The sequence below is a fragment of the Lagenorhynchus albirostris genome, chromosome 17 (genome assembly GCF_949774975.1).
Source record: "Lagenorhynchus albirostris chromosome 17, mLagAlb1.1, whole genome shotgun sequence".
NCBI classification, from domain to species: domain Eukaryota; kingdom Metazoa; phylum Chordata; class Mammalia; order Artiodactyla; family Delphinidae; genus Lagenorhynchus; species Lagenorhynchus albirostris.
Genome location: NC_083111.1, coordinates 66,716,268 through 66,739,901, shown reverse-complemented (window position 1 = coordinate 66,739,901; position 23,634 = coordinate 66,716,268). Strand labels below are relative to the sequence as shown.

At 46.2% G+C, this 23,634-nt stretch overlaps 2 protein-coding genes across 2 annotated transcripts in view; one reads left to right on the top strand and one right to left on the bottom strand.

Moving 5' to 3' along the window:
- The window catches only part of ANXA13 (annexin A13), a 56,079-nt gene extending 45,024 nt beyond the window's left edge, over positions 1-11,055 (top strand). Inside the window, exons 10-12 of the mRNA XM_060127243.1 lie at positions 3,585-3,660; positions 7,407-7,519; positions 10,427-11,055. Coding sequence (XP_059983226.1) covers positions 3,585-3,660; positions 7,407-7,519; positions 10,427-10,546 — 309 coding nt within the window. The 3' untranslated portion in view covers positions 10,547-11,055. The remainder of the gene's footprint in view (positions 1-3,584; positions 3,661-7,406; positions 7,520-10,426) is intronic.
- Positions 1-23,634, bottom strand: part of NTAQ1 (N-terminal glutamine amidase 1) — a 252,454-nt gene that overhangs the window by 19,302 nt on the left and 209,518 nt on the right. Inside the window, exon 6 of the mRNA XM_060127247.1 lies at positions 3,081-3,188. Coding sequence (XP_059983230.1) covers positions 3,081-3,188 — 108 coding nt within the window. The remainder of the gene's footprint in view (positions 1-3,080; positions 3,189-23,634) is intronic.

The window sequence follows — 23,634 nt, the reverse complement described above, 5'->3', positions numbered from 1 at the left end:
TCTTTAATTGCAAGAAGACCTTTGTGGAATATCAGATTTTGTTTTGGTCTCCTATTTTGTATTTGTGGAATGGTTTTAAAGGACATCTGTACCCTGTGTCTCATTTCAATTTCACAAGAATACTGTAACTCAAAAGTAGGCTGAAGACCCATTGTTACCCACAACTGCTGGTGGAGGAAAATCTGTTACAAGTAAGGAACCATCTGTAACTTATCAGGACCACACAGCAAGTCAGTAGCAGAAAGTGGATAAGAATTCCAAGATTCCCCAGCCTGAGCTCCTACCTCAGCTAGAGCTGGCCGCTCCTCACTCAAAATAGCATTTCCTATGTGTTGCCAGCAGATGAAAAGACAACAAAGCTTTGGAATTTTATCATCACTGTATATAAGCCCTTAGGGCCCTCTGCTTTCAAATCCTGCCCAGAGCCGTGATCAAAGGCAGCTGACCCTGTACTCCCCTGGCCCCTGGGCCTGGAGCTGTGTAGCCTGAGCTGGAAGCCTTCTCCATGACCTAGACCCCCTTCCCATAAGACTGGGGCCATGGATGGAGTTTCTGGGGTGGCTGTCATTGGAGATCACTATAGAAACACACATATGTGTGAGGGTGTGTGTGTGTGTGTGTGTGTGTGTGTGTGTGTGTGTGTACATGAGCTACTGACTATCTAAGGATACTCCCTAGGCCGATTGTTCTCAAAATTAATCCCCAAACAGCAGAATACGTATCATTTGACACAATGTTTAAAATGAGAATTCTTAGTGCCGGCCCTGGACTTACTGAATCAGCTTCCTTGGAGTTAGGGTCCTATAGTCTGTGTTTTAACAAATCTTCCAGATTCTGATACATGTTAAGGTTTAACAAGTCTGCTCTAGGCTACTAGCTGTATGACCCTGGGCAAGTTATTAAGGGTTCTGTGCCTCAGTTCCCCCAACCGTATAATAGGGATAATAATAGTACCTACTTCACAGGGTTAGTAAGGATTAAATGAATTAACAGATTTAAAGCATTTATTGCCTGGCATGACGTAGGTGCTCAATTAACATTAGCAGTTGTTATGAGTCGCCTTATGTGAACCGACAGTGTCAAAAAACAGAGCTAAAACTCAAATGGTCAGTAAGAGAATCAATTGATCTGATAATCCTTTACATGAAACCAGCTCTAAAATGCTACCTATTCATCATTCCGAAAGCCTTGTTGGAACATTGTTCATCTTGATCTTTATCATTGATCTTCTGAGTTCATCCTGATCTTGGGAACCTGGCTCCATAAATTTTCTCATGGTCTCTGGCTAAAAGCACTAAGATGCTAGGGTCAGATCAGTGAAGTGTGTCATACGGCATAGGTTGTCCTGGCATAGAGTCGAATTTTAATTTTGGGCACAAAAACTCAGGTTTTTGCCCTTAATCTGCCCTCTAAACCTGAGTCTTAACTGTTGACGCTCTCAGAGATCCCAGCCCAAGCAACAAAGCTTCCCCAACTCTGCGGCACCATGAAAGATTATCACCGCCCCCAAATCTACCAAATATGAAAGGCTTGTAGAGTTATAAAGCTCCCAAAACATGGCTCAGTATAAATTGTAGGTACACACACCCGTAGCCCCAGGTCACTGCCTCACCACCACACCCCTCACCATAAAGTTCTCCCCTTCCCTAAAGTGTTCCTAAGCCCATTCCAGAACCTTTAGCCCTTTAACTGCTATAACCAGAGTACACAGGGCTCTGCCGTGGGCACGCTGTCAGTTTGGGGCATTGGTTTTAAAAGAAAGAAACGTGTCTCCTATTCTTCTAATAATCTCCCCACAGGCAATGCTACCTGGTAAACTAGAAGCCTTAGAGGCTTGTCTGGAATCCACCCTGGCAATGGGTTTTTGTACCGAGATCAGAAAACCTGTTTTTGTCCAAAGAGCCCCCTAAGAATTAAGTGTTCCGATAAGTGAGAAGCATTCCATTTGCAAAGGAGCGTCTCAGTAGCTTGGGCCAGTGGACTGTTTTCCATTTGTGCTCAATGGAGTCCCTGGAGGTGGCTTGGTAGCTACCAGGAGGGAATGGGGGGGAGGAGGTAGGTAGAGAAGAAAGGGCAATGCCGTCTCACTGTATCTCATGAATAGTGCCCCCGGAGTTGGGCAGCAAAGAGACTGAGAGGCCAGGAACCTGGCATTACCGTCTAGGGCTGAGGTAAGGAGCCCATCTCCCGCCTCCCCAGAACAGCTCTGCTTTCCTGCTTTTATCTGTTGTGTAGGCTGAGATGCTACAGAAAATTTAAAAACACTGTTCTAGCCCAGTACTAACAATAATAATGGAAAGTGGTTTAATGTGAGGATTTTTTTTTTTTTTTTACTAAGCACAGACCTGTGTGAGGACAATGTCCTCTTGAAACACAATCTCAGTCTACACAACAAGAACCCTGTTCATGGGAAAAGTGATAGCAGTTTCTTCTGAAATACCAGCTCCCACATCCAACCCCCAACACCTCAGAAAAGCTAAGAAAGGGACTGAAAGCCCCCCCAATCCAATCCCCTTCTTATCTAGGTCGATTCCACACCAGACCTCTAGATGGGCCAACTATGATGAGGACATCAAGCTACGGGTTTCATTAAATCTGGACCCTCCTTCCCCCCATATCTATTGTGCTCGTATCACAAAGAATATGTTGTTTACCAGTGTTTTCAGAATAAACTACATAAACTCCACTGGCATGTCCTCAAAGGTCCCAATTATTTATAGACTCACAATTGTGTCATATCCTCAGGAGATAATTTCTAAGAAAGAAGTTTCAGTATTTCTAATGCTTAATTGCATTTCCCAAACCCAACCAAAAGTTCTCCTTTCTCTTTATATGCCTGCCCTGAGCTTGGCCCAGGCGGTACTTGTGTTAAGCGTGGTCACAATTTACTCTGAACTTCAGCTTCTATAAATATTTGGAAGGAAACCTAATGTGTAATGCTGTGCAGAACAAGCTGGCGGTGAATAAAAGATCATCTGGAGTCTCCCCAGAGGGAAAGAAAGCAGCATTTGACGTGGTCAGCCCCTGGCTCCCAGCCCAAGTAGCCCCACAGTACCAGAAACATTAGACCGAGTCCTTACCATGAACTTCACAACCTCTATTCATGTCACCCAAAGTGTAGGTGCCCGAGCTCCCAGTCTCAGTCCACAACGGAGGAAGGTGTGGGAGATGATTATAACCATAGCCTCCTGGAAAATTGGAAATGGAAAGAATTTTTATAAACACATAGGAAACTCAAGTACGATAGAAACATAAAGAATATTGTTGCAGTATTTATTCATTGTTTTTCCACTCCCGGATTTCACAGAGGAGGAAACTGAGGCTGAGGGAGTGGTCCTGACTGGGGTCACATCCATTAGGGGTCAAATCGGGACTAACTCCTAGGCCATGAGAGTCCCCACTCAAATGGCGGGCAACCATCCCCAGCCCTGCAAGGGCTGAGGCCAGAGAGGAATCCCAGAGTTCCTCTGGTCCTCGCGTGACCAAATCTGGAAGAGTCTATTGCTTTTTGTAGAAGAACGAGCCTCAAGTGCACCAAGGCCAAAAGCAAAACCTAAACTAACAGCTGCACTTTCTTTCTCCAGCTCATTGGCAAAGACATCGAAGAGGCCATTGAAGCAGAAACGTCAGGAGATCTGCAGAAGGCCTACTTAACTCTTGGTAAAGTAAAGCTAGGAAAGCCCCTGATTTGGGTTGGGCTCCCTGGAACCAGACTTGGAGACAGAGGTTTGTGTGCAGGAAGCTTTCAGGGAATAGCTTGGGAACCACACATCTAAGCAGCATTGCGAAGGGAGAGAATGAATGTGATGCAGCTGCAACAGGAGCTGTGCTGGTCCCCCAAGGAGCCCTGAAGTCAGGATGTCCAAAGTGGAGGCAAGGGGACCAGGTCTCCACACCCCACATCAAGCAGCTGTCAGGCTGCACCCAGGGAGCATCTGCAACCTTGGGGAAGATAGCTGCCTCTTTTGACTCCTAACGGATATGACCCCAGTCAGTCCCTCCCTCCTGAGAAGGGACTCAACCCTGAGCAGCCAGCAGGTAACACTTGGCATGAGTGCCTGCTGTCCTGAAGACAGCAGCTGGGGGAGCTACCACAGCATCCACGACAGTCCCACTAAGATCATGGAGCCCCGAGAGCCTCCATCAACAGCCTGGGACCATCGTCTAGTCTCGTGGGGCAGCATGCGGTTCATGTGACACACACTCAAAAGCACCCAGGTTCGGATCCAGGAACAAGTTTCTGCGGGTGCCTGATGGCCCAAGGGTGACCTTTTCCATTTGGTTCCCTTCAACACTGGAATGAATGAGGTCTGTGTAGAAAGCAAGGCGGGGGAGACTAGATCAAGGCCGTGCCAAGCAAACGCCAGGCATTTCTCTCCAGGTGTTGCCCGTAGGCAGGAAATAGCAGAGAGGTGGGTACCGGGCTGTGGCTGGCAGGCTCCTTTCTCATTTTTGCAAGCCCCGGAATGAAGGCATTGTCCATTGTCCACACTCCGGTGGTGAGGAGGCCAGGGCAGCAACCCAAATGGCACGAGAAATGGAGAGAATATCCCCAGAAGAAGAGGAAGAACCAAAAAAGCAGCCCCTGGAAGCTACAAAATGTGCTCTCGCTGCCAAACCCTTTTGTTTTGTTTTTCTCATGGGATTTGGGGGGCAATGTCAGCAATTGATTTTTTTTTCCACCCTCATTTTGCATTCAGATTAGCAGGTCTGCTATTGTTATAGAGGCCTGAACATCCTTAATGTCACTCCCGTCGCACAATGGATACACACAGATGACTGTCCTTAGGGCTTTAAGGATGAGTGTGTTAAGTAAACGGAGAGATCTACTCATGGCCCAGCTACAAGGCTCCAAAGCCTTTCCGTACCTGCAGTGTAAAGAAGCAGGAGAACGCCAGAGTACCTGCAGTGTAAAGAAGCAGGAGAACGCCAGAGTTCAGTCAGAAGATTAATACTAATTCTTATTAGTATTAAGTATTAATGGTAATAAAACCATTCAACCCTTTAACATTTACTTAGCACCTGCCTGGGCCAGCAGTTGAGCCAGGCGTGGGGATCAGAGGTAAATAGGTCCAGTTCCTGTTCTTAAGAAGCTTCAAACTCATGGCAGATACACACAAATCAACAGACTGAGCTACAGTAAAGATAAAACCAAAACCAATCAGAGCAAGGCAGGTACAGAGGAAGGAAAGGACCCATCCCTACAGTTGGGGGACCATGAAATGCAGGAGCTGGGTGGACTCCACTGGTAGCAAATATAAAAGAGATTAGAAAAGACCTTGAAAAGGAACCACACACAGAGTGGAACATGACTTCATGACTAAATTCTCTACACACTCCCCACCCTACTCCCGCCTAACTCATAAAGATGCCAGTTTGCCACTAAAATTGAGGAGGTGTTATGAGACCAAACGGTTCCCACCGCTTGCAGCCTTTGGAGCAGCACTTCTCAAAGTGGGGTCCATGGACCCCCTGCATCAGACTCACGTGGGGAGGCGTGTGGAAGTGAAGTTTCTGGAGGCCCACTCCAGGTTACCCACTTAGGACTTCCTGGAATGCAGCCCAAAGCCACACATTGACAAGCTCCTCCCGTGATCATCTTATGCCCCCTGGAGTTTGAGAGCCCCTGCTCTGCAGGCCAGGAGGGGCAAGAGGCACCGCGGGCTGGCTGGCTGCGCTTCCTCTCACACGCACGAAGATCTTTATTCCCGCATCCTCCCAAGCTGGCCCCACCCAAACTTTCGGGGTATTCCTGCCGCTGCGAACAACAAAGGTTGTTCACCAGACATAGACTGTATGCGGTAGAAAAGTTGAGAGTTTTCTCCCCAAAATATCAGGAAGAAGGAGTGTCGGGGGGGAAGTCACTGGTGTGGGGACGGAACGCGCTGAAGTTAGGCGGACGATCACTAAAGCGTCAGTTAGTACGAGCGCATAGGACGGGGTCCTCGGGAAAACCTTGTGAGGCCACTAGCTCAGAACGTCTGGGGGGGGTGTCACAGTGAGTCTCAAACACGCTGCTCCCCAAATTGCCAGGTTCACCCCCCCACCCCATCACCACCACCACCAATCCAGCAGCTTGTGGATTCAGACTCCTGGGTCTGGGCTTCTCCACTGACACGCTGGCGGCTGCCACATGACCTATAAAATAAGGAGACAGACCACCCACCCCCACAGCCTAGACTCTGCTTTCCTAATTCTGTTCCTCCCCCTTCCTGGTAAGCATTCTATCGGCAATTACCTAGAAGACAAGAGTTCTCACTGCAGGACACATTAAGGATGTGCATTCCACACTTATGCTGAATGTATTACTTATTATTTATCACTAACATCAAAAACGTTAAGTGTTCTAGGTAAATGTCAGCAACATAAACAGTAAAGGGTTCGTTCTCCCAAAGTGTTAGTCCTGGTGGACCCATACGAGCCTTGGAGGAGGGGAGAGCAATCATGATTTATCCCCAGGAGCAGAGATGCACCCCATCCCCTGATTGGTGAATAGAAACCATACTTTGTTAATCTGTGGATTAGATCATACTTTATTCATTTCTGGCTGGGGCAGGGCCAGAAAAGAGCAACTAGCAGCAACAGAGGAAGGTGCTCTGTAGACAGGATCAAACATTGCCTCAAGCCCACATCCCAGATGGAGAACTAAGATGATTGTGGGGACCTTGGAGAAGATTCAGAGATGAGGCTCACATATAAAACCCAGTGAGGGACTTCCCTGGTGGTCCAGTGGCTAAGACTCTGTGCTCCCAGTGCAGGGGGCCTGGACCCCAACCCTGCTCGGGGAACTAGATCCCGCATGATGCCTCAGCTAAGGTCCCACGTGCTGCAACTAAGACCCGGGGCAGCCAAAATAAATAAATAAATATTTTTTAAAAATAAAAAAATAAAACCTAGTGAGGAAAAACAAAAGAAAGGAAGGTTGTTTAGCATGGGCAGAGGAGGGCCACGGTCCAACTGAGCGTATCTTCAAGATTATGAAGTTTTATATGGCAAGGTTGCCAGCCAGTCCGTGTTTCCCCTCCAAACCCAACTCTGACATCAGAGATTTCTCTTAGAGATGAGAAGCTATTCCTGCTGGTGAAAATCATGAACTTTACAGGGAGGACCTGAGGATGGTCACAGCCCTCCGCCTCCTCCCCAGGGTCTTCAGGGAACAGGAGAGGTTCTTAGGTGTCTGAAGGGGTTTTGGTCGAAGAGTCCAGATGCCCTGACCCCAGGGGAATCTTCCAGATCCCATTATCAACAGTGTGAAGTCTGCTCCTTTCAAACACCGGCCTCACAATTCCATCAGCTCCAAGGGCAGCCAGGTGACACTCTGAGCCAGCTCTGTTCCTTCCCAGGGTCTCTGTGTTATTCCACAAAACATGAACACATCACGTTCTCTCTCCCTTTGCCCTGCCCAGTGAGGAGTGCCCGGGACCTCGAGGGCTACTTTGCTGACTGTCTGTACAAGGCCATGAAGGGTGCGGGGACCGACGAGGAGACCCTCATTGACATCATTGTGACCCAGGCGGAGGTAAGACGCACTTGTTGGGCTCCACCTTCTTGTTTTGCCACCACTGATTTCATCTACAGGTCGTTTTTAGTAAGAGCCTATTTACAGAAAGAGTAAAACAGAGAGGGCCCTTGCCTTCCCAGACTTTGTAGAGGACAGTGTGCTGTGCTTCAGTCTGTTTCTTTTTATACAAATGCAGTAACGTTAGCGGCTTCTATGTCTGTCGTCTGTGGCTCCGGAGAGCTCGGGGTAGTGTGTGGAGGGAACCTGGAGGGGCTGTTCCGGATAGGGCAGCTCCATTTTAAGGAAGGTAAAACAGACACTCTGAAAGGTGAACAATGGACTCGATCACCCGAGCAAGTAATTTCCCGGCTCCTGAGCTAGGCCTTTATTTCCTTAAACACATCCCAGAAGCACAATTTTGCACAAAAAACCACATCAGTACAAGACAATGTGTCTCAACCTTTTTTAAATTAGCGATCACCCACCCTCCCCCCCAGGGAGCCTTCTTAGACCCAGTTTTCTCCTAACTGTCACTCCCCTCCAAGAAATGTTAACACGGCATACACTGTGTGAATCTGTTTATGTTCCCTATGCACATACGTAATTAATTTTACATAAGAAGATTAAGATGTTTTTTCACCCTCTAAGAACCAGTTTTTGCCCCCGTTGGGAACAATATCGCCCCCCTTTGAGAGTGCATGAGTACAACAAAGGCACAGGGAGAGGAGTGGCCAGAAGCTTGGGAGCAGCTGTCAAGACTCATATTCAGAACACAGGGCCACAGAGAGGAGGAACTGCAGAATAAATGGGAAATGGCATTTCATCCACAGCAGAGAGGCCTTGGAGAGTGAAGTGGAACTGGGCACTTGAAAACCACAGACATCTTCCCTCAAAAACGTGTTAAATGAGGGGGAAAAGATACCAACCCAAATTCTGGCCCCCAGCTTTTTGACAAATAATACTTAATATCTGACACTGTTTTGAAATATAACTTAGCAACACAGCTATTCTTTCGTTTTTATTTCTATTCCTGGAATTTCTCCTCCCCCTCTTTCTCCTCTCCTCCCTCCTCCACAATTCATATTTCCCTCTCTCTCTTAAGCCCCTTTCTTTTTCCTCCTCCCCTCTCCCTCCTCCAGTCTCTCTGCCACTCTCTTTGTTTTATTTTGGTTGCTCTGATTCTCTCTTTCCCTTATCTCTCCAGGTCTCAGCCTTCTCTGTCTCTCTGTCTCTTAGTAACTCACCTCCCCCAGCCAGAGTCTCTGGAGATCCTAAGACACTCCAAGGAGCAGGTTGGTGACAAAGCCCAGCAAGGATTCTAAAGACCCCAGGGGGTCGGACCACTCCGAGGGCTCCTCAGGGTGCCATATTCACTCCAGCATGCATGAGCTGTAGCCTGTTTATTCCAAGATGCTCGGTCCTATCTCAGTACTGACCACAGGTCCTGGGCCATCTCCACATGGGGACCATCCCCTCGGAATGCTTCCGGCCCAGCCAGATATATTGGCCAGATTCCCTAATCCCCCAAAGCCACCAGGTACTAGAACAGAGCCCCGTGAGCCCCACCCCATCCCTGCACTGACCCACCCCTCCCACCACTTCCTGCCCCTCCCCCAGCTGAGCAGCCTACCAGCCAGGGGAGCAGGGATCACAGCCCACCTGCCTAATGCAGTCTCTCTCTTGCGCAGCATCCACTTCCAACAATTCCTCCCTCTCCTACCCTCTCCTGCTCTCACCTTTCTCTCTCCTGTTGGGCAGGAGAAGAAAAGAACCAGAAGCTTGAGCAATGGTTTGTGAGTCTCTCAAGAAAGCAAGATAGAGTCTAAATTAAAAACAACGATAACAACAAAGCTAAAAACAAAAAACAAACAAAAAACTCCTGGTTAAAGAGAGCTCTGTGCTTCTTTTATGAGACTTACTGTGTTCTTTCTGGAATTATATCTTCCATGGTGCAAGTATTATCTCCTTTACCAGGTGGTCAGAATCTTCAGAGCAGAACAATCTTTTTATATTTGTTTCTTCTGAGTCCTTTCCCCACCTCCAGCACCGAGGTTTTTCAAGCTTTTCAATGAGTTACAGTTGATCCCTGAACAACGTGGATTTGAATGGTGTGCGTGCGCCCATATGCAGATTTTTTCAGTAAATAACAGTACCTGTATTTTCATTTTATGGATCCTTACATTAACTAAGTGTGGGGAGAAGTTTGTGCTCCATTAGAGATCACAATATGTAGAATCAAAAGAACTAGGGTTTGAGGCCTGATTCTATCCAAACTGTTTCAGCTTCCTGCCCTTGGGTGAGTCATTGATCAAATTCCTTTGTTTTTGAGGCAGAGATAGCAATACACAGATTCTAGACTGCACGGGGGTGTCTGCGTTCCTGATTCCTGTATTGCTCAAGGGTCAACCGTAGATTCAAAATAAGTCCTAAAAATTGATAATGAATTGAATTTTGTTGTTTGGCGCTAATATCCTTGCTGATCAGGGTACAAGAGAAAAAAAAAAAGGCGTCATTTCAAACTGTGTTGACAATTTTCTTAACCTTATACTAAGAGTCAGCAAACTGTGGCCTGCAAGCCAAATCAGGCCCGCCGCCTGTTTCTGTACAGTCCTGTTACCTGAAAATGATTATTTTAAAGTAACTGTAAATAACTCAAAGGAAAAATAATATTTTTGTAACACATAAAATCATATGAAATTCAAGTTTTAGTGTCCAAACAAAGTTTTACTGGAACAGACACACAGACACTGAACTCAGCTTTCCTATTCTCAGCCACGAAATAGGAAGAATAATAACTCCGACTCTTAAGGGCTGCTCTGAGGCATTAATGAGCAAGTGAGAATGACGTGCTCAGAACAGTGGCTGCCTATGTTTACGGTGAAAACGCTATAAATGTCCCAGTTGCTGTTGTTATCTCTCCTACAGGTGGACCTTCAGGGGATAAAAGCCAAGTTCCAAGAGAAGTATCAGAAGTCTCTCTCTGACATGGTTCGCTCAGACACCTCTGGGGACTTCCAGAAACTGCTGGTGGCCCTCCTGCACTGAACCGAGTCAGCACAGCAGGAGCACAGGAAGGAACCACCTTTGTCAAGAGCCCCCCCAAACCAGATTTGCAAATGCCACTCCAGCACGAAACACCCTCGAGGGTCCTGGTTTATTTCCTTGGCAGCCTGAGCCATGCGGCCGGGGCAAACCATTTAAGTTAAGGGCAGCAGCCTCAAGACGCTTGACTAGGTCACCCTGAATGCTGGTTTAGCGAGTATCTGGGCTGCCTCTTAATTTTCCTTGAGGGTAGTCACTGAATGCTTTCTGAGCACAGATGAAATCTGCAGTTGATGAAAAACTATGCCTTCGTAATAAAACATTTAAAAGAATACGTATCACACAGGGATATGTATGTTCTGGGTAAAGAGCAAATGGTTGAAGTACAAGAAAGACCAAAGTGCTCAATTTCAAATCCTCCATGTTAATGGAAGATGTGGATTACGCCTACATCAGCTGCTTTTCCAAAAACTGGGTTGATTTGCTTTGGTGTTTGTCCTGCAAATAAATGACTTGTGAAATTTCAACATATTTGGAAAATGCAAACAGTTACATTTATTAATAATCACCAAGGACAGTCACCAAGGCCAGCGGCAAGGAAACAACTGACTTGCCTATACGAAACGTAACGAGAGGTAAAATTCCCTGATCTGCTACCTGGTTTAAATGGGTTTTCTTGCTTCTCTAGACATTTGAGCCATTTGAGTTTTCCCTCGGATCTTCAAATACAACTAGGCTGGGCACAGTGCCAACAGGATCAAGGTTAATGGTCTGACTCTCAAATGGATTGATCCTGCACCAATAGCATCTCTGTTCCAAGGTGTTTGTCTCATAGCCACATGCTGCTACACATAAAGGGGTCTCTGTCATGAGAACACGGACACTCTGGTCCAATAATTATAGTTATCGTTCACTGGATGATTATTTGTGCCTGGCACTGCTAAGTAGCTTACTTTCATACTTAATTTTCCCAACATCCCTATAAGATGAATATTACTCCCATTTATGAGCTGAAGCAACTGAGACATTAAGTAATCTGGCTAAACTCATTCACAAATGACAGAACTGAGATTTGAATTCAGGGCTGGTGGACTCCAGAATCCATCTTAATAACCGCTTTTCTTGGAAAAATAACACATACAAAGTACATGGAAATGGGTCTGTATTCATTCACCTGCTTAAGTTCCTACTATTTGCCAATCACTGTGCTGGGCTCTGGGGATACAAAGACAAAGAGAACACTGGCCACACCTTGGGCAGTTCATTCCCAGACCAGTAGTGTAGACGGATGCCTCCAATATTCATCAGACGCTGTCAGTGCATTGATACAGGCATGTAAAGCTCTCTACCCATGAGTAAGAAGAGTGAACACAGAGCTCTGCCTGGGGGAACTGGGGAATGTTTTACAGAGATGCAGTTTTGCTGGGTTTTGAATACAGAGAAACCTTCCAGAAAAACAAAGAAAGAAGCATATGGGTAGAGGCTCGGAAACATGAGAGAGCAGGATGTGTTCAGGAGGCGTTGAAATCCATTCTCCTGGGGCATAGATGTGGTGAAAGGAAGGAGAGGGTCGGGGAGGCGGGTGATGAAGAGTATGTTTGGGTCACATCAGCCGTGGTTTTGCCTTCCAAGTGTGAGCTTGGTCTTCTGGGCAATGGTGGTCATTGGAGATGTTTAAATGAGTGAGAACGTGATCAGATTTGGGTCTTGGGAAATCACTTTGGTGGTGTAGTCAACACAGAGCATACCAGACACACGCTGTGCTGTGTCTTTCTAGCAGCTGTAAAAGCGTGATCAACAAATTAAGAAGTTATGTTAACATCTGTATCCTCGACACACCGGTTTATCTACCTAACTGACACTGCTGTCATTATGAGCTTTAACACGTAAAATGGTTCAGTGACAAAACACACTCATGTTCACTTGTTGTCTTAAAAAACAAACGAAAACAACCAGTTCTTGGGATCTGAGCTTACAGTAAGGACAGAAAAACAAACCAGTGGACTGAAAAGAGATCTATTAAAAACAGCCATCCTTTGAGAGCGCTGAAGGCCATGACTGACATGGAGAAGAGAGGGAAGGGATTTCACAGGGGAGGAAACAGGCTGAGTAAGATGGAGAAGCAAAGTCATTTGCTCAAGGTCACACACAGGAAGAATCAGGGCCAGAATTCAAACGCAAGTCCTTCTGACCCTGATGTCTGAGCTCTTAGCCAATTAGCTCACGTCCATGCGTGCTTTCTCCAGACCTTGCTGCTCCAGGCACTAGGCACCTCTCTGCCTGTTTCTCACCACTCACAGACAGAAGCCAGTTTCCAGGCTTGACCTGGGGACTGCCTCACAAGAGAACTCCCCCGTCTGGTCTGTCCCCAGAGTGTCCCACCCTCCCTGTCATGGTCAGGAATTTCCTCCTTTTCCCTTCCATACACCCCTGCCCGGCCCAGGCTCCCCTCCCCTCTCCCCAGGCCCCTATTCTCAGAGGGCAGGGCCTGCCTGGGGATGGGGAAGGAGGAGAGGACAAAGGTAGAAGGAAGGGGGGAGAGCAACCCTGCCTTGTCACCCTCCCGCTGCACAGCCCTGTCCCCCAGTCCACCCACCTACTTCTCCCAGGGCCACTGGAGAAATCCTAGCTCCTGCCACCCAGGTGTTCGGGTAGGTGGGGAGGGAGTCTGAATCCCTCCTCCAGGGCTGCATGGGGAGAGCAGGTCCCGTGGGTGCACGTGGTAACTCACCATCCACTTCCCCATGAAATTCTGCCCCTCTTGGCATATAATCAATATAGCCATATAATCGATCCCTGTAAATCTAAGGAGAGTGTTTAAAGGCGAAGATTAAAAAGAAAAAGGAGACTAGAATAACGGTCCAGAAGAGGAGACAGGTTATATCACATATACAGAGACAGATGGTGGAGCAGAAGAGGGATATCCAGGCTGCCTTCAGGAAGACGTCAGCCCAATCAGAGTTAGATGTGTCAGCCCCCAGAACACCCCACCGTCCTCACCCAGAGGGCACTGGGTCCCTGCCCCAGCAGTGCAGCGTCTGGCTCCTGCAGCAGCAAAAGACCGATGCACAGGACTCCTCCAGGCTGCAAACTAGCTATTTCTCAGACCACACTACAGCCCATAAAAATGCCTCAGATAAGCCCCCAGAGACTAGATAAGTCAAGAAATAAGGGTGCCGGGAAACCAGAAGTGGTATTCGGCTCTCCATACCAACAAGCGAGAGCTGCCACATTGTATTCAGAGAGACGTCAAGGCTGCCTGCTTGTGCCACTACAAGTTCTTGCACGACCAGGGCATAGAGCGGTGACCACTATGTTAAGAGAGGGTCAAGAGAAAGAAAAGTGGGTGGGGTGGGGGCAGGGAGAGAGGGTTTCAAAAGAAACTTTTTTTTTATTTCTGTAAATTTTAGGTTTACGGAAAAGTTGTAATTATACTACAGAGAGTTCCCATATATCCCACGCCCAGTTTCCCAAATGTAGCATTAATATTGTACATTTGTCACAACTTATGAAATAATATGGATACATTATAATTGAGTAAAGTCAATACTTGATTCGCATTTCCTTAGTTTTTACCCAATGTCATTTCTCTGTGCCAGGGTCCCATGGGAATACCACATTACATTTAGTCGTTACGTGTCTTTAGGCTCCTCTAGACTGTGACAGTTCCTCAAACTTTCCTTGCTTCTGTTGACCTTGACAATGTTGAGGAGAGTACTGGGCAGGTATTTTGTAGAATGTCCTTCCATTTGGGTTTGTCTGATATTTTTCTCACGGCTAGACGGGGGTTATGGGTTTGTCTGGAAGATCACAAAGGTAAGGTGCTATTCCCATCACAGCATTATCAAGGATACAAGGGTACAAGGGTACATGCCATCAAGGTGACTTAACACTGCTGACGTTGATCTTCTGGCTCAGGTAGTGACTGTCAGGTTTCTCCACTGTACTCATTAAAAGGAAGTCACTGTGCATGTCCCATACTTCAGGGGCAGAGAGTTACGTTCTACCTCCTGGAGGGAGCAGTAGCTACATTATTTGGGATTCTTCTGTTCAGGTTTGTCTGTTCTCCCCCATTTATTTATTTATTCAATAATTCATTTATATCACTATAGACTTATGAATACTTATTTTGTACTTTGGGTTATAATCCAAGACTATACTATTCATTTTGTTGCTCAGATTGTTCCGGCTTTGTCTATTGGGAGCTTTTCCAGTTGGCTCCTGTGCCCCTCTGACATACCCCCCCCTCACTTTGCTTCTTGAGTACTTCTTTTGCTTCTGGCACTGTAAGATGCTCCAGGCTCATTTTGCATATTCCCTTCCCCAGCCCTAGAATCTGCCATTTCTCCAAGAAGCCCTGGTCCTTTTATGGGAGAATGATATTAGAAAACAAAATCTGGGCACTGGGTGTGCTAATTGCTTCTAGGCCCACTCAGTGGACAGAGCTAGGAAATATAAGTGTATATACTAACCCATGTATACACACGTATCTATATTTATACATATATGTAGGTAGATGATACAGATATAGTTGTATAGGTATAGATGTAGATGTAGACATAGACATAAATCCACCTGTATCTATATTAAGTTAGACATGAGTTCATACAATGTCTTCAGCTTTCATTCAGTACCACACGGTTCATGCTAGTAGGATATTTGACATCTTGAAAACATCACCATGAGACAAGAGAGTGGGAGGGAAGCTCCTAGAAAAAGGAGCCATGGGGGAAGAAGCAAAGAAAACCACACAGTGCCCTGCATGTGCCACTGATTGACTGTATTTCCATTTTGAATGGCAGAGTTTGTGCCCAGATCTGGGGAGAAAGGGTAGTCCATGTCTGAATGGTCCTCCACTACCAGGTACCCAAGGAAATATCCTTAGGTTCTAAAGAGGATGCTCCATGGCTCCTTTGTGACCAAACCAGAAATACTGAAGTCTTCTGTTCCTAAGGTAACCAACTTCCAATGAGTTCGAAATGTGTTCAGCCAACACTGATACCATGCAAAGGAAAGGGAAATAAAGACCATCTTCAGCACTAGAATGAAAAGACAGTGGGTTCTTACGTCAGTCTCTTTCTGAAAATGATATATTTTTCCCCTATAAGTGTAACTTTAGGATTCCTTAGAACAAGGATGTCTCAGAACAAAAGAGGCCTGAAGCATTTTTAGACTCTGGGCTAGAAGAAAAGAAGCACTGGTTTTGAATCATTCCTCACTGTGAGTAATGTGGGCCAGGATGACATGACTCACAAACCAAAATGGACACACTAACTGGCTGAACTCTGAACCCAATCCAAGTATTAATTTTTTTTTAACTACACTGAAAACAAAATCAAAGTTGTTGTTTTTAAAATCCTACCAAACCAGTTCAAATTAGAACCAGTCTTTGGAAATGGTAGAGCCAGAAGAAAAAAAGAATTAGAAAAGCAAAATCATTTCCATACAAGTATTTCATTCAAGCGTCTGGCACATACAAATATGCACTGTCTATGTATTTCTATCAGTAGGAGCTCTTTTAAATGAATCTCACTTAACCTATTAGCCAGATTAAGGAACATGCCCCCTACTCTCTATAAAGTCTACTGGTGGAGGTCCTGGACGCTCTGGAGGCTGGTGGCTGTGGGGCACTGGGTAGGAAGCCCTCCCTTCTGGTGGATCGTGCATTCTGCAAGAGTGCGTTGCACTTGTTCCCTAACCCGTCTCTACCTGTTGTACTCAGTATTGTAATTACATAATTTAATTCAATATTAAATAAGTCGATCAACTATAAGTACAAAAGGAAAGACTTCTTGTTTCTATGAAAGCTAAATCAAATGTCTGGAAAGACAAGATAAAGGTGTGTCGCATTTAAAATAAAAAGACTGAACGGGGGCTTCCCTGGTGGCGCAGTGGTTGAGAATCTGCCTGCTAATGCAGGGGACACGGGTTCGAGCCCTGGTCTGGGAAGATCCCACATGCCACGGAACAACTAGGCCCGTGAGCCACAACTACTGCGCCTGCGCGTCTGGAGCCTGTGCTCCGCAACAAGTTGCGATAGTGAGAGGCCCGCGCACCGCAATAAGGAGGGGCCCCCACTTGCCACAACTAGAGAAAGCCCTCGCACAGAAACAAAGACCCAACACAGCCCAAAATAAATTTAAAAAAAAATAATAAAAAAAAAGACTGAACGACAACATTGATGCCCATCAATGGCTCATCTGCAAAGAAAAAGTACCCAAGGAAAAGTACCCAGGACCAGGTAGCAGGGTCCTATTAGTTCTGTTACTCAAAACAGCTTCGACTTTCCATGTTTTACCACCTCCAAAGCTCTCACTCCAGGTTAAGCCTCCATCCTCTCTATCCTGAATCCCTACAATGGCTTCATAGGTGGGTCTCCTGCTTCCCTGGTTGCTTCGTCTCTGACTCCTTCTGGAACCTCCACTCTCCCCCCTCATTCACCAGGCACCGGCCACACTGACCTTTTGTCTACTTCTCAAACTTGTCATGCTTCTTCCTGCCTCAGGACTTCTGTACCTGTAGTTCTCTCCACCTAGGACTCCCCTTCTCCCAGACTGCCCCGTGACCCGATCGCAGTATATGTCTCCCCCTCCAGAGGCTTACGCCGGCCATCCTAACTAGTCCCATTCCCATCACTGCCCTCAAAACACACCCAAACTTTCCCTTAAACATTATCTTGTATTGTCTTCATAACCGTTGTCACCATCCATAGTTATCTTACATATTCACTGTCTACACCCCCCATTAGAATATAAGTTCAGGAGGGCAGGGACTTCTTCTCTATTATTCACCACTGTAACCCCAGCACCTAGAACAATGTCTGGCGCATTGTAGGTGCTCAATAAAGCGTGGTTGAACAAATGAACACCTAACACAATTTTATTCTTCCCCTTTTCCAGCCAACTTTATCCTTTGACTTCCAAGTTTCCTTTCTGTTGCAGCATCGCAATCTTGCCTTGCCTGCCCCACCTTCATGTAGCTAGTCTCCCCCTCTAAGCACTCCCTTTTACATGGTTCCATCGGAGCACTTAGTGTATTATTCTTCATTATTCTTTGTCCATATCCCCAACTAGACCAGGAGCTCTGTGAGATGAAGGGCCACGTCTTCCTCAGCCTTCCAGGCCCAACACACACAGCAATTCTCTATATCTCTCACCACCCTGCCAGCCCTGACCACTAGATTATTTCATATCTAATCTTTTCCTCCATCCTCTTCTCTATCACAGTGCTGCCTTTATAGCACTTATCATCGCCCCAAATCATCTCATCTCTAGTTATTCATTTATTTGTTCTGCTTATCTATTGCCTGCCTTCCAAACTGTATCCCTAGTGACTAGAACAGTGACTGACAGATAGTAGGTGCTCAATAAAGATCCATTTATAAAGGGTTCATTCAGTGTGTTTGTTAAATGAAGGACTAATTAATCAATTAGCCACCATGACCACTATAAATCTCAGGACACCCAAAGAACAGGGAGATTCGATGCTATGTTTACAGCAGCTACTCATAGTTTCCAAAACAAGACACAGGGACACGATTCATGAAAATCACATTCTGAAGCAAATGTTTGTGAGGAGAGGGGAACGGGGCAAGTAGACGTTTGGCTAACGAGCAAAATGGGTCTCAAACTGCTCCAGGGCATCTACTGCCTGAATGACTGACTGGTTGCTTCTTTTGTTTGGCATTGAGACAGGAGCAGCAGGTCTCTCTGCAGCTCTATTAATTCTATGCCAATTAGTCCAGTTAGAAGCAGGTCTATAGATTAATTGCCCAGATGTTTGAGTCCATCAGAGGTCACATGGCATACACAGCCCAAGAAGATTCACATAGATCTTGGCACACAGAGGATGGAGGAAAGGGATGACACTCAGCAAAACAGGTCTCAAAGGCAAGTTCTAAGAAGACTTAAGGCAGTTTCAACAGCCCCTTTCCAAGAGGGAGACCTCAGGCCGCCTGCCTTCTCCAGGCCCCTCAACCTGGGCCAGCTGGGGAGCAGGGACATGAGATTTGCTGGTGACGTCGGCTTGGCGTCCTCCATGTGACATGTAACGAATATCAACCATATTAAGTCACTCTAGGTCCCCAGCATTGCTGACGATGCGATAAACAGAAGTTGGGCCATGCGGCCACCACAAGGGCAGCGGAAGTGGAGGCTGGAGCTGAGCCAGCTGATGGGGCCAGCAGAACAGAGGCCAGCTCAGGACTGCCAGCCACCAGCACCCAAAATAATGTTTCGTCAGGATGACATGTGAGACCTGGCTAGAACTGGTCTACCCCAGTGGATGGAAATGTATGGCTAATTCCAAACACGTTATCAAACATACAAATGTACCCAAGAACCTAGATGGCTGCACTTTACCTCTGGGCACGGTGTCTGTAAGGAAGATCAGAAGAAGAGTTATTGGTTTCTACTTTATGTCTTATTATGAATAAGATAGGCCAGTTAATCATGCCTGAAGTTTGTGAGAGACGTGAGTGGTACCTAGCACAGTGCTTTCCACCCTCGGCTGCACAGTGGAATCGCCAGGGAAGCTTACAGAATGCTGAGCTGGGGCCTCACCTCAAAGATTTGGATTTTATTGGACTTAGGGGTGCAGCCTGGGAATTGGGAATTTTTTAATTTCCCCAGGGCTTGAATGGGAAGCCAGGATGAGAGCCACTGCCCTAACATAGCCGCAGATTGAGAGGCTCTGAAACCCAGCCCCTGCCTTCACCCATGGACACTCCCCCAAACTCCCATCACCCTCTGGACTCATTTTAAGCAAAGAGGAAAGGGAAGGACCACTCACTGACCCCTGTCACAAAAGGGCCCTTCTGGGGACATACAGCGTACCTCTATACAGCTTATATTGAAGTCCTCATAATTTCCTATAAAACCTAATTCCTTAAACTAGAATTCTGAGCCATCTATCTACCTGCTCATGCATTCCTCCAACAAATACGCTTTGAGTATCTGCTATGGACTCAATGTTCTTGCTTGCATGAAGATTTCATTCCATTAGGGGAGCCAGAATAAACAATAAGATGTTACAAATGGAATAATTTCATTAAACAAAAAAATGTAATAAAAAATAAAACAGGGTGATATGACATAGAGAGACAGGTGGGGGGACACCTGATGGAGTAACGTAAGCCAAGTCCTGAACATTGAGAGGCCAGCCGTACGGCTATCTGAGGGCAAAGCAAGTTCCAAGGCCCAGCTTCAGTCTCCTTGCAGGCCCACTTCAACTCCTCTGCTGTCCCATGCGGTGTCACCAACTCCCCCACCTTTGCATTTCGGCCTTGTCCTACCAGAAATGCCATCTTCCAATCCAAATCTATGACTGCTCAAAGAATCCCCTCCCCTCTAGAAGCTTCCTGGATCCAGTCCCTTCCTCATTCTGACCGCTCATTACCTCACCTGAAATGTCTGGAAATGCCTTTGATAAATCGCAATGGGTATAAAAAGCATAAGACATACTATTAAGTCTTACTATTCATACCTCCTCAGCCTCCTGCCTGATTTGCCTTGAATCATCACACCCTAGATTTTGTGGTCTTGTTGTTTCACCTGGGTACAACTGGTCTCCTTCCATGGGATCGTTGGTCCTTCTGGGCATAAGTCAGGTTTTCTGCTCCTTTGGTATTCCTAGTTGCTCCTCAAACAGAGCTAGGCATTCGTTCATAGCCCCTGACCAGAGCTCTTTATAGGAGGATTTGACTAGGTTGGCAATTCAGTGCTTGTTTGAATACAAGAATTAATTAGTAAGCCTTGCCTCCAAACCACAGCCTTCATTCTCTTTTGTACTAGCATTACCTCCATTTTATAGGTGAGAAAGCCAAGGCACAGAGAGATTAAGTAACTTGCCACAGGTCACACAGTTGGTAAGTGGCAGAGCTGGGATTCAAACCCAGGTCTACCTGGTACCAGATGCTGGACCACACTGCACGACCTCATCCTGAGAAGAATGCAGGTCAGTAGTCCCAGTCTCAACTTTTCAACAAAGAAACTAAAACTCATAAAAGAATTAACAGAGGTAGCCTGGTTCATAGATTGAGTTGGTGCCAAAGCCAGGGCAGTTATTCATGGCTGTGGATGCCAAGGCCTCTGGGCTTCTGCTTTGCCACATCCCTTCAGAAAAGTCAAAATTCTAGTTGGGATTCAGCCGAAGTATCAGATCATCACTGTGCCCTCTACTGAATTTCAGTGCTGTCAGGTTGCTGCTGACAATAGATGAAATAATGAAATGGTCCGTGGGCAGAGGGCCAGAGAATATTCATTCACTTTAAATAATATTTTCTTTCGTTTTTTCCTCTGTTTGGACTGCTGGAATGGTGGAGCTGGGGAAGGACAGGAGTAAGAAGCTAACATTATCCAGCACCCCGAGCCAAGTCACATGACCTCATCTGCAGTTCGGGCTCAATGAACGGTTGCCAGAGTTAGCAAATGAAGACAGGATACACACTTAAATTTGCATTCCAGGCAGTGAGAACATATTTTAGCATAAGTATGTCTTGCTCAATATCTGGGACCCTACTTAACGAAACCTGCCTCCCAGGATTATGGTGAGGATTAAAGAACACACAGGACATAAAGTGCTCATAGGTACCTGACTACGGCCAAGGGGCGGCACTAGGTCTGTTCAAAGACTGCTTTTTGTCCTTTATATAACAGCTGGCAACACACCCTGCCCTGGACCCTCATGCAAAAGAGAAAAATGGCCACCATGCATTATCGACTCACAGTTTAATAAGCAAATTCACCTAGAGAAGACACTGCTCCTTTCAGTAGGTGAGGCTGTCTTGCTCTGCTTTGCCCCCAGGGAAAACAGGGTGAAAGGGTAGAATCCAGTGGCCAAACCTGGTAAGTTCAGAAAAGTTCCTCATGAGAAACAATAATAGAAGAGATAAAGGGTTAGCAGTTTTGCAAACAGAAATAACTTGGCTAAGCAAAGGAGAAAATGAGGTGGGCAGATGGTAAGGGGAGGGGTGTAGGTGGGGAACAGGGCCTGCGGAGAACACGTGAAGAAAATTTGTGGGAGAATGTCAAGTGGGAAAGGCCTGTTGCGCCTAAATCAGAACATCTGGGCGCCTTGTATGAGGCATGGGGAGGATGGGAATGTTTCTCAAAGGTCCTCAGACAACCTCAGGCACAGCTGTGAGGCAAACGAGTTTGTCTTCAACACCCTTTGCTCCGCCCTTTGAGCAGGAACTCCAGGTCCGGCCAGCCCTCTGCCCAGCGATCCCCTCACATCTCAGAAACATTGTTCTACGAAAAGCACCACCTTCATCCCCCACTCCCTCCCAGGTTTGGCACTCTTCTGTTTACTTGTCCAAAGTGCTCCTTCTAAGACCCCAACCCTTATGTGACAAACTAACCACAGGGCTGGAACATTCTTTCCAGGGATAATTCACATTTGGTAACATCTTCTAGAATGATCTTTTTCCCTTCTCCCCTGCACTTTCCTCCTCATTGTTGTCTAATTCATTACCTTCTCTAATTGGCAGAAGGAGTGCTTTTTAGGGAGAAGAGAGAGTTACCGTGCGGCCTGGTAGAAATGAGATCTTTGTGTGTCTCTCCAAATACATTCCATGAGCAGTGAAGACAGTAGGTATGCAGTAGGTGTTCAATAATTTTGTGTTGGGATGATTTAATCAATTAGTGTGCGCTGGTGACTCTCCTAATTTCAGAAAAGATCATCCTCATTACTGTTCTTATGCAATCATTTCTGGAGGAAGATCCACTAACAATTGGGAATCTCAGTCGTGTCATCAGTTGCCCATCCCCCATCTCTATAAGGTTCTACTTTGGAACAGAGAAAGTTTCCCTTCAGGCATGTGTGTTGAAGAAAGTTCTGGAGATGACAGTGGGAATGATGTGCACATCTTCCAGGTAGAATGGCAGGTTTCTGATTGCTATTATTACCACCAATATTCTGCAATGCCTTTGGGCGACCGACAATGCACTAGGTGTTATGAAAAGTTTAAATAGCAGGCTCCCTGACCCCCAGGTCATGTCTGAAACTCCATGGTCTGTTCTGGCCTGCCCATTGGAATGGAAAACACAAGAAGATTCTTCCTACTTCCTTACCCAAAGCCCTGGGGAGTTGGGCAAGCTTTCCTAGCAATGGGGGTTACCAGATCAACTGTGCTGTCTTTGCTCACTCTTTTTTTCTATCTTTTGATTATTCAGGTGTAGGAGAAAGTAAAGTGCTGACGACGGAAGCCTTTATCCAAAGGGCTCCTGGAATCCCTGGTAGGCTCTGAGGACTGAACCTCAAGAACAATGTGTGAAGCTAATACAAAACAGTGTCTCTCTGGTAGCATCTATTGCCCACCAAAAATGATTTACAAGGAATGGTGAACACTCACCACAACCTCAGAAAGATAGGACTGATTACAGCCCAATATCAGAATCAACTCAATATCAGAAGCAGACACGATTGGCTTGTGAGAAACAGTGAGTGACCTATTCATGCTTTATCTCACGAAAGAGAGGAGATTCAATTCTTTGAAAGTCAATAAAGAGAGAGTTCTTTATTTCTACACTCCTGCTCCTTGACTCAGGGACTAGATTAACCTTAAAACTGACCAGCTATCCTCTACTACACAAGTGACATCTTTTGAGGCAGCCAGAGTACAGCTTTATGCACACACACATGCACCCCCAAAAATCTTTCTGTATCCTTTTAGAGACTACAACTTTCAAGCAACCAATAGTACAAGATGTGGAAGACGGTGGGGAGAGTCCCTGCCAGGGACCCTCTGCTTCCTGAAGGTGGAAGAGAGTTGGTAAAAATCAAATTTTGAAAGATGTGGGGAAGACAAGAAGAGCCTGCTGGGGCATTTTTTGGACAGTTGGGGGTTATAGGGTTTTTTGCATTGCGGATAGAAGAAAATCACACCTCAACCCAACAGGGCCAAACTTTGTGTATGTCACTAACCCTGGGAATGGAGCTAGGAAATGGGAAGAATAATCAGCCATCCCTCCAACTACAGATGTAAGAAGGATATTCAAGTAGCACCCAAGGGGATAGTTAACCGTTCCAAAGGCAAGCTATACAGTCTGTTATTTGCCCATACCTGGGTCTGGATTAATCTTCTCATTCAA